Here is a 12,460-nt window from a genome sequence, read left to right as displayed (position 1 = left end):
GCTGCACTATAACTTTGAGGCGGGCCCGTCTAGAGTTTGAATGGACAGGTCGTATCAGTCAAAAGGGAGACATCGAAGAGGAAGGACGGGTGGGGAGGGATCAACATATAGAATGTCAGAACAGGTCATCTCCATATATGGAGATCTTCATAGTAAAACATACATAACCACTTCAGCCCTATATGCTTATAACTTAGGCCGAAAATAGCCGATCTACAAGCTCACAGCGAGCTTTATCTGCTATTTTCAAAGCATTTAACTTTGACATTGTGCATAATGAGTCAAGTACTTTTACTTTCAGTATTTGAGTATATTTTAATGCAAATATTGACAGACAGACAGACGGTTCCTCATTTTATAGTAGGATCGAGGATGATTGAACCCTAATCTATCCCACCTCACCCACTACTGAAAATATCACTGTTTAACGCAAACTGCATGCTGGATAAGATTTAGTAAATGCACACTGAAATGACAACAAAGTTGTCTCTAATGTTATATATTGTAATCCCATGGGGGAGTGAGGGGGAGGCAATCACTTAATGTTCTGTGTTTGGTTTTGGTGAGAGCAGGAGTGGACCTGGTGAGGTGTAGGAGGTGCCCGGCCAGGAGTCAACCCACAGAACCTAGTCCCTCCACACGCCGGATGGTTCTACCTCCCAATACCGGCAGAGTAGTTCTGGAGCAGCGAATTGTGTGGCCCTGGTTTTTCCCTGATGGGACTGATCGAGGGTAGCTACTAGGACGTAAGTCGGGACTTGATCACCCCAGCTGGGTCACCTGAGTGAGGGGTATGATGTTGCGAGACCCGAAACCCAGAGGACCTTGAGACCCAGGTGCATCCATGCGATGTTTTTATCGATCTTGGTTGATGTGGGGAAAAAAAAGTCACATGTAAAGAAAAATCTGCAACAGAGGCAAAAGTTACAGAGAGATAAACTGTTAAATAAAATCTAGGACTGCATTAGACCAATTAGATTAATTAGAGCTAACTTATTGAAGAAGCCATTTCGAACTTCAGCTGTTGAAGGCGCTTGGGTTACAAAAAGAAGAATTTGGCACAACATTTGGTAACATTCTCAGTCTGGTTTATTGTACATCATTGCATTAATGTACTAATCCCCATGGATTCATAGACTTTTTTGAGAATGAACAGTGCTGTGTCTTCGGATTCCCAGTAGCACTGATGACTCTGCAGGGAAAAAATGTACTCGTTGAAACTCTCAATAGGCTTCTCCTGCAGGACATAGTCAATGCGGCGCCCACCGTTCAGCATACCTACCTTCACCTGGGGTTCCACTTCTTGGTGATGTGGCTCAGGACTGTCCGAAACGCTTCGTTCTTCATGTACCGGCACCTGTTTCTCCTCCACCTCTTTGATTTGATCTGCCACCATGGCCAACTCCACCTGGAGCTGGGCGGAGGAGGTGTGAAAACGAGCAAACTCGTTGAGTGTCTGCCAGGCACTTTTCAGGGAGCTGATGAAGCCGGATTTCAAGTCTGAGCCCATTTTAGAGAGACTGTCTTTCAGTTCCAGATGCATCCTTTTTCTCCCTTTGTGATGTGGGATCAAAACCGGCTCCAGGTCCAAGTGGGGAACGATCATGGGTTCAATCCTGTATGCGACCGAGTCCAGGGGGTGATAAATGTTAAAGAAACCCTTGCAGGTAGGCAACTGGTATGTCTCTTCGATCTTCTCCAGACCCCGGACTGTCAGGAACATGGCAATTGGAGAGCCCAGGGCAAAGAAATTCACTGGCTCAAAGTCCAAGGCTTTGTAGATCACTGACACATGTCCAGTGCCAACTTCAAAGTGATTGTAATCGACATAGATGTTTCTTCCCACACACAGCTTTGTGATGGTGTGATCAGTCAGAGGTTCAGGTACTGCCTGTGGTGATACCACCCCTTGGCTGAGGTCCTTCACCCCCATTTTCTTTTCTTCATCCGCCTGGCGAGTGGCCTGCTTATTCAATGTGTCTTTGACAAATTTAGCAACCCTTTTCCTTGGTCCCAGTGGGATTCCCATCTCTTTTAGGTCCTCAATTGTGCACATGAGCAAAGATTCAACGTCAATCTTCTCTTCTTCAAAGGTGCTCTTGTACTCAGATAGGCCCAGATGTTGCAGGACAGCAGATAGATCCTCAAACACCTCTCCTTCATCTTTATGTGCGACAGCATTGTTTGCCTGAGCATCTTGTTCCGTGTTTACCTCAGGAACTTCATTATTAGTTGGCATGGTTGGCATGACCTTTGCAAGGTTACCATTCTTCTGATTTGACAGCAAGTCAAAAAGTATCAGGGAACCTAGGCCATGTCCAACCACTGATACAGCTCCTGTGTAGTCCGGGTTTCTCTTCATGAACAGGGCATGCAGTCTGTTAATTCCCTGGGTAACTGTGTCAACGATGGTCTGGCAGTACGTGGGGCTGTTATAGATAAGCACATCTAGCAGCGTCTTGTTGGTAAAGTGTCGTAAACGTCCAGCACTGGGCAAGGTGATCTTCCTTATCTTCTCATCCACGCCTGTGGCATCTCCATGTAGAGCTGTGTGCCACTGGACTGGGAGGACCTCCACCCTTCTGATGACATGCTCATCCTGGGATTTCTTAAAGTGACTTTGCATTAGCATCAGTGACACTGTACGAAAATCGTCCACACAATTCACCATGCTCCGACATCTCAGGTCACACACAGGACCAATTCCATGCACCATGAACACTAGGTGATCCACCTTAGGTAGCTCTCCGTCAGGCACTTCATCATGGTCATCATCAATGCCCCTCTTCATCACCCTGGTCCTGGTCTGACCATCTTGAGCTGTACCCCGCTCGTCTGGCATGGCAGAGGACTGGAACTGGACTATCACATTTGGACTGTGCATGACAATGGTTTCGCCCGATGGAAATTCTAGCCTGCGTTGCCACTGGTTTGTGGACACAGTTTTCTTGTATTCTCCCTCCAGCTTGTCACTGAACTCCTCTGAATAGGGAATGAAGTGGCTGTCGGAGTCTCCCTTGTAGAACCAGGTGCAGCGTCGGATCTCCGTGGGTTCTTCCTCCCAATACACAGCGGTTCGCGTGCGGTTGCACAGCTGCACGTCATAGCGGCCTCCGTCTGTGCACACGATCACATTCTCTGGGTCCGGTTGAATGGAATTATAGGTCTCCTCCAGCTGAATGGAGTCGATGATACTGAAAGGAAGCCAGACACTCTGTGATTCCACTTGTTCGCAGTAGAACCAGTGAGGCTGAACGGGCTCATAGACATCGCTGTTGTGTAGCATAACAGGATTGGCAAGCGCCAAATCTGTGGTAGGTGCAGGAGGAGGACAGGGTGTCAGAATATGTGTGGGAGGGAGCTTTGTGAATGCAGGGCCTGCTGTTTGGAACGTCTCTTGTGGCAGTAGGCTCAGAGAATAGGGGGCTTGCTGTAGTGGTGGTTGAGGTGACAGCTGCAGTACTGGAGCTGAAATGTAAGGGCTGGCTCTGCTGCTGATGGGAGTGTGGCGGTATGGGTTAAAACCCAGCTGGGAGCCCTGTGGAGTGTGTTGTCCAGTAGTGGTTTGGTAAACTGTACTACTGAATGCAGGAGCAGAGTTAGTCTCGGGGCCAGGAGGTGGTGGTGGAACAATGCTAAGGGCACTATTGGGGACAGAAGTGGGACCCGTCGTTTCCGGAAGAGCAACTAGATGTGACCGTGGCGGGCATGGCTGATGACCTATCGCTGCAAATGGGTCATGGCTGCTACTGGTTTCGGAACTGAAGAAGTAGCTGAATGTGGAGGGAGCCGACAGGTTGGCAGAGGTCTGCCCAAGGAAGCTATCCGCTTCTTTCACCTCAGCTGAATCGTCTGGTAACAACACATCATCAGGACCAGTGGCCTGGCTGACCGGTATGAATGGCAGATTCAAGTGAAACTCTGGAGCCGTGCTAAACAGTAGATTTGCACTGGAGTTGGGCAGAATCGGCACATTATAATTCTTTCTGTCAGCCATTTTCACGCAAGATATATGATAAACTAACTAGCACAGTAACTGGATCTTTGTTCTTGCATGAACAGATTAGATTGTCTGGCCCACCACAGTGTTGTCCAGCAACTAAAGTACATAACTAGTGAGTGATATCAGTCTGCGGTCCGATCCAGGAACAGTATGGTAATAGTGGTTAAAGGGTTTGTCTTCCATTCACTGATCAAATGGATCATCTTTCCATGATTAAGGCTCATAAAGGCTGAATGGTTGCACTTGCCAGAGATGTTTTAACCAGCTTTGATGCTCACGTCATCAGTTTCATATGACTATATAAGACATATCCAAATGTATTGAGTTCCATATCAGTCTTTTCCAAATATGGAAGTCTGTGATGTTGCACAATAACTGTTAACGCTAAAGTCACAACCACATACAGTATATTAAAATGACCTGTGTGGGTAGACTTTGGGTGGATGATGAGTGTCACAAATGTAACATGCTCATCTGTTTAATATTATAACAGACAACTAAGTTTTCAGGATGAAAAGCGGCCTGAACATCTAGTCACATAGAAAAGTACTGCAGTCTATCTCATTAGAATAAGGAGATTTTAGTTTTTAACTAATTGCACAAAATAATTGGAATCATGCACATCTCGGACTCCACATGGGAACGGCTTGGCATTGATGTGGACAGTAACATACGTCATCTACATCTACACTGTACACACTGTAGGTTCTACAGTATGACGTCTGTCGCCTATGACATATGTATCTATGATGTATGACTCGATCCGAGCCCCATTGATGTGACGACATCCATAATAACAACACTCTTTTCTACATTGAGCTGCATTAGCAATCCATTATTTAGTCATGTACTGTAGGCCTTAAAATCAGTCATGTGTGTGTGCGTGCGTGCGTGCGTGCGTGCGTGCGTGCGTGCGTGCGTGCGTGCGTGCGTGTGAGAGAGAGAGAGAGAGAGAGAGAGAGAGAGTGAGAGAGTGAGAGAGTGAGTGAGAGAGAGAGAGCTACTCTAAGTGGTTTATTCCAGGTCTAGTCTGTAGTTTTAGGCTGACATCTGCTGGGACTTGGAGAAAAGTATGTCAAAAGCCATACATACAGTCGTCAGTCAATGATGAAAATAACTCCCCAGGGGGAAGTGAGCGGTGTTGCTGCACCCACTATGACGTATGATGATGATGATGATGATGATGATGAATAATAGACACTGAAACACTCATGTGGGCCAACCAATAGGAAGCCAGAGGGAGGGGAGGTCACATCTCATTCGTACAATACCAGAATACACTTGGTGAGCTACCACACTTCAGGAACAGTATTTTCTAGTTCATTATGACATCATACATAATACGTCATAGATACATCATGACGGACTGGCCACATGAAGTATACAGTCCACATGGAGCTAAGCCGTTATTAGACCCTGCTTGATGATTGATGGTGATGTTAGCTTGATGTCATTGGTTAACTATATTTAAACCTGTCAAGTGTCATTTTCTTCATGACAAATCAAAACCTTTTTGGTTTAAAGTGTTTACATGACAGTTTAACATGTCTTCCTCCATTTTGAAAACAACCTTTTTCGCAGCCAGTAAAATAAAGATATCACCAACGACAAGAGCTGCATTAACGCTGACCCCGGCGGCCGTAAACAAGATCAGGTCACTACTCCAGGATAAGTCTGAGTATGTCGGTCTGAAGGTCGGGGTGAGGACCCGTGGCTGCAATGGACTGACATACACACTGGACTACACCAAAGAGATGGACAAATCTGACCAGGAGGTGGCGCAGGACGGGGTGAAGGTGTTCATCGACAAGAAGGCCCAGCTGACCCTGCTGGGAACCGAGATGGACTTTGTGGAATCTAAGCTCTCCAGCGAATTTGTCTTCAACAATCCCAACATCAAGAGCACGTGTGGCTGTGGCGAGAGCTTCAATATCTGACTGCATTATACTCTGAATGAATGTCATGTACAAAACAAGATTTCTAGTTTTTGAAGTGGATTTGTTAGTTTAGTTTAGTTTAGTGAAAAGTTATAGTTTTATTTGGTAGTTTTTAGAAGATCTACTATTTTAGAGGATTTAGAAAATGTTTGAACTTAAATCTGGCACAGGTAAATGACTTATGTACCTACAGTGCACCTTAGTGTGACCCTTAAGTCCCATCCTGTGCTGCTGTTTTGCCTGCCTGACACTGCAACACCATTATAATAATGATACGTGGTTTTCTTTATTTTGCTTTTGTTTCCTTTTATAATAAGCTCCATACCTTTTCGGTCAATTGTAATTTGTTAACCTTTATTCTGTATACAACTGCTGTGTTAAATCATTACCGAGATAAATAAAAGAACTAACTAAATTATAACCAAGCTTTGTTCACTTTATGTGAATGTTATGAACCTGAGATGCATTTCCTCAAGCTGATAGAACTGTTGAAAATCATTTCAGAACACTTAAGCCCAATTTAAAAAAAGAAAAACTACATTTTCAGGCCGCAACGTGGTGGTGAAAATCTAGTCCTATACGGTTGCATATGGAGATTTGAAATGTTACGATAGATGGTTTCGTAGACTTGTTTGACAGCACTATGAAATCAATGAACATTTTTAATCTGCAACACAATTTTATACAATATTTAGTGGGGGTCCCTGCTTCATCTCTCTTGCACCTACAACCTATAGGGTCCTGACTGTTTAGACCCCTGGTCTAAACAGTATAATAATCCAAATATCTATAATCTGTACATTGAATACTCACTATAGGATGCCAGGTCTACAAAATGTGTAGAATTGGCATTATTTAGATAGCATGTTATGTAGTAGATAGGTAATTTAATGATCTATCTAACATGCTATCTAAATAACCTTATACTGTAGGTACGGCTCAAGGAATATGATGCAATTGAATCAGTGAAATTACCTGCAGGTAATTATTTATTTCCACTATGTATGTTTGTTTAGTCGATGTTACTGTTCATTGTTGTGTGTTGTTAGATTGTTTCATTGTCTATTGTGCCTGAGGACCCCTTTGAAAACAAGATGGTGCATCTTAAGGGGTTTATCCTCTAAATGGCTTTCAGGTAAGAAGGGGAAAAACACTGACGGGTGCTTTTTTTGTTCTTTCAATTGAACACACTGACTTTGTGTTCCTAATTAAATTTGGCACATTAATTGTAAACACTTCATTATTTTACATTCCAGTCAGCAAACACATACAATCTGTTTATCTTTACATTGGACTCCCTGTTCGTGTTATGTGTTATGCCCATATATGTGGATATTACTGACGTGATACTACAGATGACTGATACAATAGTTGACTGACGTCATAGATGACTCATGTCATAGATTGGCTTCCAACTATGGGTGCTGCACTAGCCTTCAGCAGGTATCTAGAAATGCACGGAATCTCTGTGATTGAATGAGTGAGTGAGTCCTTTGTGTATCTCAGCAGTGGAATGCCCAATAGGAAGTTGGTTGTATCCGTTCTCCCAGAATATCTGTAAATCCACGAATATCTGTGTATTATGTCTATCTGTGTGTGTGAGTCTGCATATGCCCCTTTTATGCGTGGAGAGATCCCACGTGATAGTACTGAGGTCTTAGTCTGGCCTCCAAGTATGATACTGGATACTGCACTACGTACACCGACAATGGGTACAATGGGTATTGCAACGCAATGCTGATGATAGCCGACGTGCTGAAGCTCATTGGCTGAAGGCTGAATTAGCCTTGGCTGAAAGCAGCCAATCACAGGGACCTGAGGAAGGTGACATCATCAAAGTACTTTGTGATGTGTTAGAGTCTGTGAGTATAAAAGGATTCGATCCAAGTTCACACAAGCTCTTCTCATCTCATCTTATTTCAGACTTTCAGCTTGTTCAGCTGGGACGGTTAGTTACTCCCTCACCCGCTTCCACCATGGCAGAAGATTCAATGGAGATTGATGACTCTCTCTACAGCCGCCAGCGCTATGTTCTAGGAGATGGCGCTATGCAACAGATGGCCCGGTCCTCTGTGTTTCTCAGTGGAATGGGAGGAGTGGGAGTAGAGATCGCAAAGAATATCGTGTTGGCTGGTGTAAAGGCTGTTACTCTCCATGACACCAAGCAGTGTGAGACCTGTGATTTAGGCTCCAACTTCTTCATCCGCCAACAGGATGTGGCGAGCCAGAGGAAAAGAGTGGAGGCAGTCTTGCCTCGAGTAGCGGAGTTGAACCCATATGTCCACGTGGACATGTCTTCCTCTGCGCTGGATCACAGTTCCGACCTCAGTTTTCTCACAAGATACCAATGCGTGATTCTGACCGAAGCCAGGTTGAGCCTGCAGAAGAGAGTGAACACGTTCTGCCACTCACAGCAACCTCCCATCAGATTCATTGGCTGCGATGCCTACGGGATTTGCGTGCGGCTGTTTTGTGATTTCGGAGATGAGTTTGAGGTGTCGGACCCCACGGGAGAGGAGGCAAAAGCAGTATTCATCCAAAGCATCACTCAGGACAACCCCGGAGTTGTGACCTGTATGGACAGTCGCACCCATGGCCTGGAGACCGGCCAGAGTGTCTCCTTCAGAGAGGTCAATGGCATGGAGGAACTCAATGGCACTACGAGGCAGGTCACGGTCCTTTCACCAGACAGTTTTTCAATCGGGGACACTTCCCCTTTGCAACCATATGCACACGGAGGGTCCTTTGTCCTTGTAAAAACTCCTAAAACCTGCAGCTTTGAGACGATGGAGAGACAGCTGTGTGATCCCCAACTGCTGATCCCAGACTTCAGTAAGCCAGAAGCCCCGCTGCAGATTCACGCCGCCATGCTGGCCCTGGACGCCTTCCAAGAGCAACAAAGCAGACTGCCCAACACCGGGTGTTTACAGGACGCCGAGCTTATGGTTAAGCTCACCGAGGAGGAAGTCAACACAAAGCTCAAGGACAAAGCTCTGGTGAATGCTGAGTTAGTGCGCTGCCTCTCCAGGACAGCGAGGGGAGTCCTTCCTCCGTTAGCAGCGGCCGTAGGAGGCCTGGCCAGTCAGGAGGTCCTCAAGGCTCTCACAGGGAAGTTCACTCCCCTGCAGCAGTGGTTTTACCTGGACGCCGTTGAGGTCGTACAACCTCTTCAGTCTCTCTCTGCCGAGGAGTTTGCTCCCAGGGGAGACCGGTATGACGAACTGCGAGCCTGCATCGGAGAATCCATGTGTCTGAAGCTGCACAAGCTCAGGGTCTTCATGGTGGGCTGTGGAGCCATTGGCTGTGAGATGCTGAAAAACTTCGCCCTGCTCGGTGTGGGGTTGGCCAAATGTTCGGGAGAGGTGTGCATCACAGACCCAGATCTGATAGAGAAGTCGAACCTGAACCGACAGTTTCTCTTCAGACCGCATCACATCCAGAAACCCAAGAGCACCACGGCAGCTGCGGCCACTCTGGAGATCAACCCGGAGCTGCAAGTGGATGCTTGCCTCAATAAGATGTGTGCAGAGACCGAGGGTGTCTACAGTGACTCCTTCTACTCACCCCTGCAGTTGGTGGTCATGGCGCTGGACAACGTGGAAGCTCGTGAATACATGGATGGCCGTTGTGTGACCAACCAGAAGCCTCTGCTGGACTCTGGCACTATGGGTACAAAAGGACACACTGAAATTATTGTGCCGAACCTGACAGAGTCTTACAATAGCCATAAAGACCCCCCAGAGGAGGAGTTCCCCCTTTGCACACTCAAGTCCTTCCCTGCGGTCATCGAGCACACTATCCAGTGGGCCAAAGACAAGTTTGATAATATGTTCGTCCTCAAACCCTCCATATATAACCTTTTCTGGCAGAACCACTCCTCGCCTGAAGCTGTTCTACAGAAGATGAAAGCAAGAGAGAGTTTGGACAAAGCTTTCCAAGTTATCAAGCTGTTAGGTAGACGACCTAGTCAGTGGGAGCAATGTGTCACTCTGGCCCGCCTCAAGTTTGAGAAGTATTTCAAGAAAAAGGCATTGCAGCTCTTGCACACGTTCCCCATGGACACACGGGTGAAAGATGGTAGTCTGTTTTGGCAGTCCCCTAAACGACCTCCGTCACCTATTGAATTTGACTTGAAAGACTCGGTGCACTTGGGTTTTATCATCAGCACAGCACGGCTCTTTGCAGGCATCTACAGTGTCCCCTACTCTGAGAAGGATCTTACAGAAGAGGTAATAGCCAGGATTCTCAGCGATGTCCAGATTCCACTATATCAGCCTTCAGAGAGAACTATAGAAACGGATGAGTCTGTGAAAAAGTCTGATCAAGTGGAAATCTCCCACAGCAGTGATGTGGAAAGGCAGACTATAATGCAGCTAGAGGAAGCAATCGCTTCAAAAGTCACACCGGGGACGTTACAGATGACCCCGCTGGAGTTTGAGAAGGACGACGACAGTAACGGCCACATAGACTTTATCGCTTCAGCATCGGCTCTAAGGGCCAGGATGTACTCCATCGAGGCTGCCGACCGTCTCAGGACCAAGCTCATCGCAGGAAAGATCATCCCTGCTATTGCCACAGCGACCGCCATGGTTGCCGGATTCGTGGCTCTAGAGATGATAAAGGTGGTGGGAGGCTACGAGTTTGAATCCTTCAAGAACTGTTTCTTTAACCTGGCCATCCCTGTGGTTGTGTTTACGGAGACCGCTGCTGTCAAGAGGCAGCACATCAGGGACAACATTTATTTCTCCCTTTGGGACCGTTGGACTGTCCACGGTCACAAGGACTTCACTCTCTCTGACTTCATAAATGCAGTGAGGGAGAAGTATGGCATTGAGCCCTCCATGGTGTTTCACGGTCCAAAGATGCTTTATGTGCCTCCTACTTTGCCTGGATATGGAAAAAGACTCAAACTCACCATGCACAAACTAGTCAAGCCATCGGCGGAGCAGTGTTATGTGGACCTGGCCGTGTCATTTGCCCCAGAGGTTGAAGAGGATGAACACCTCCCCGGTCCCCCGGTGAGGTATTACTTCAGCCGGGACACAGATAGTGAGATGACTTGAAGCCCCTCCCCAAGCCCCCTGTACGTAACCTTTGGAGCAAGGATCTAGGTCACTTTCAGCTCTGGCCCACAACTCCAATAGCACTTACCTGTTTACATAGTACGTCTCTCATTCGCTACTCGAGCCCACAACTAGAAAATACTGTTCCTGAAGAAACACTGTGGGTCCTAATTAGGGTGCCCTTCTAACACTGTACATATATATAAAAATAAATAAAATAATGGCAGAACCTCTAAGAGGCAGAGCACGTTTAGTGTGGATGTTTTCTGCCCCAGTTTTTGAGTGGTGCAAACCACTCCAATAACCAGCTTTGTCTGTATGTACCTGTGTACCTGTGTACCTGTACGTGGGGCCACGTAGGGGTGAGCATGGTTGCTATGGTTAGTGTGTGACGTCACTGCACCACTCAGTTCACACGGGTGTGATTTTTGAGTGGTGCAAACCACTCCAACAACCAGCTTTGTCTGTACCCGTGTACCTGTACGTGTACCCGTGTACCTGTACGTGGTACCTGTACGTGGCCCCACGCACAGGTGAGCATGGTTGCTATGGTTAGTGTGTGATGTCACTGCACCACTCAGTTCACACGGGTGTGATTTTTCACTAACCTTTGAATAATCACACGGTCGTGAAGGTACAGTACCTCCATTTTGAGATCGTCCCCCTTAAAATAACGTGGTCGCTTTTCCTAGTGCCGGGTAATGTTCCACAAGCGGCGTCGATAACAACACAGAGAACCTTTTACAATAGGATTGCATTTTGACTCGATTTCCCAGCAGTCCTGATAAGCGAGCGTCAGTGGTTTGGTTCCGGTCATGTGATTCCGTGGTAAACCTTGTATATCAACATTGGCGAATAAAACAAAAGTCGGGTTCGGCAGGGAGAGAGGTCTTCATATCAATTAGTATGGGAAAGTCTGGTTCAGCAGTCAAAGGATCCCAGTACAAATCTGTTTCATGTGGGCGAAAGTGGCCCGTGACGAGTGCTGCAATATACCGACTTCTGCCAACTGCCCATTTGAGTTGCATAACGGCAGAGAATAGTAGAATATATATCATATGATGATCATAGATTTGACATATTTCAGTAAACAAAATAGGAGCACCAGTTGCGAATTTGCACATTTTACATAAATATATATATATATAAACCCTAGAACATTAAAAAAACATTTGTCAAACCATCACTAAACCTGGGTATTTACCTAATATATTCCATTAAAAATATTTCTCATCAAAATATATTTAAGTACAGCAATACATGGCAACTTGAGGTACTCTTCTTTAATATGCCATCATTACGTTTCACAAAAAAAAAAAAGATATCAATTAAATTCAAAGGAGCTTTATTGGCATGAGAAAACATACGTTTACATTGCCAAAGCAAGTGTCACGACATAATAAAAACAGTTGAAAATTGGGAAAGTATACAGTTGTATAACATTTTGTATATATATA

The 12,460-nt window shown here is 45.9% G+C and overlaps 3 protein-coding genes across 3 annotated transcripts; 2 read left to right on the top strand and 1 right to left on the bottom strand.

The window, feature by feature from the left end:
• Positions 1 to 1,099: 1,099 nt before the first annotated feature.
• On the bottom strand, positions 1,100 to 3,997 carry LOC306921304 (SEC23-interacting protein-like; the record flags this gene model as incomplete). The annotated part of the gene is made up of 1 exon (XM_079498413.1): positions 1,100 to 3,997. The coding sequence occupies one exon, from the start codon at positions 3,995 to 3,997 to the stop codon at positions 1,100 to 1,102; it is 2,898 nt and encodes a 965-aa protein (XP_079354539.1).
• A 1,550-nt stretch (positions 3,998 to 5,547) lies between these two features.
• LOC306921558 (iron-sulfur cluster assembly 1 homolog, mitochondrial-like) lies at positions 5,548 to 5,940 on the top strand (the record flags this gene model as incomplete). The annotated part of the gene is made up of 1 exon (XM_079498733.1): positions 5,548 to 5,940. One exon carries the CDS (start codon positions 5,548 to 5,550, stop codon positions 5,938 to 5,940), a length of 393 nt encoding a protein of 130 aa, XP_079354859.1.
• Positions 5,941 to 7,916: 1,976 nt separating this feature from the next.
• Positions 7,917 to 11,003, top strand: LOC306921303 (ubiquitin-like modifier-activating enzyme 6; the record flags this gene model as incomplete). The annotated part of the gene is made up of 1 exon (XM_079498412.1): positions 7,917 to 11,003. One exon carries the CDS (start codon positions 7,917 to 7,919, stop codon positions 11,001 to 11,003), a length of 3,087 nt encoding a protein of 1,028 aa, XP_079354538.1.
• Between the last annotated feature and the right edge of the window lie 1,457 nt (positions 11,004 to 12,460).

This window comes from Electrona antarctica (genome assembly GCF_951216825.1).
Source record: "Electrona antarctica genome assembly, chromosome: 4".
Lineage (NCBI taxonomy): Eukaryota > Metazoa > Chordata > Actinopteri > Myctophiformes > Myctophidae > Electrona > Electrona antarctica.
This window is presented reverse-complemented; position numbering and strand designations above follow the sequence as displayed.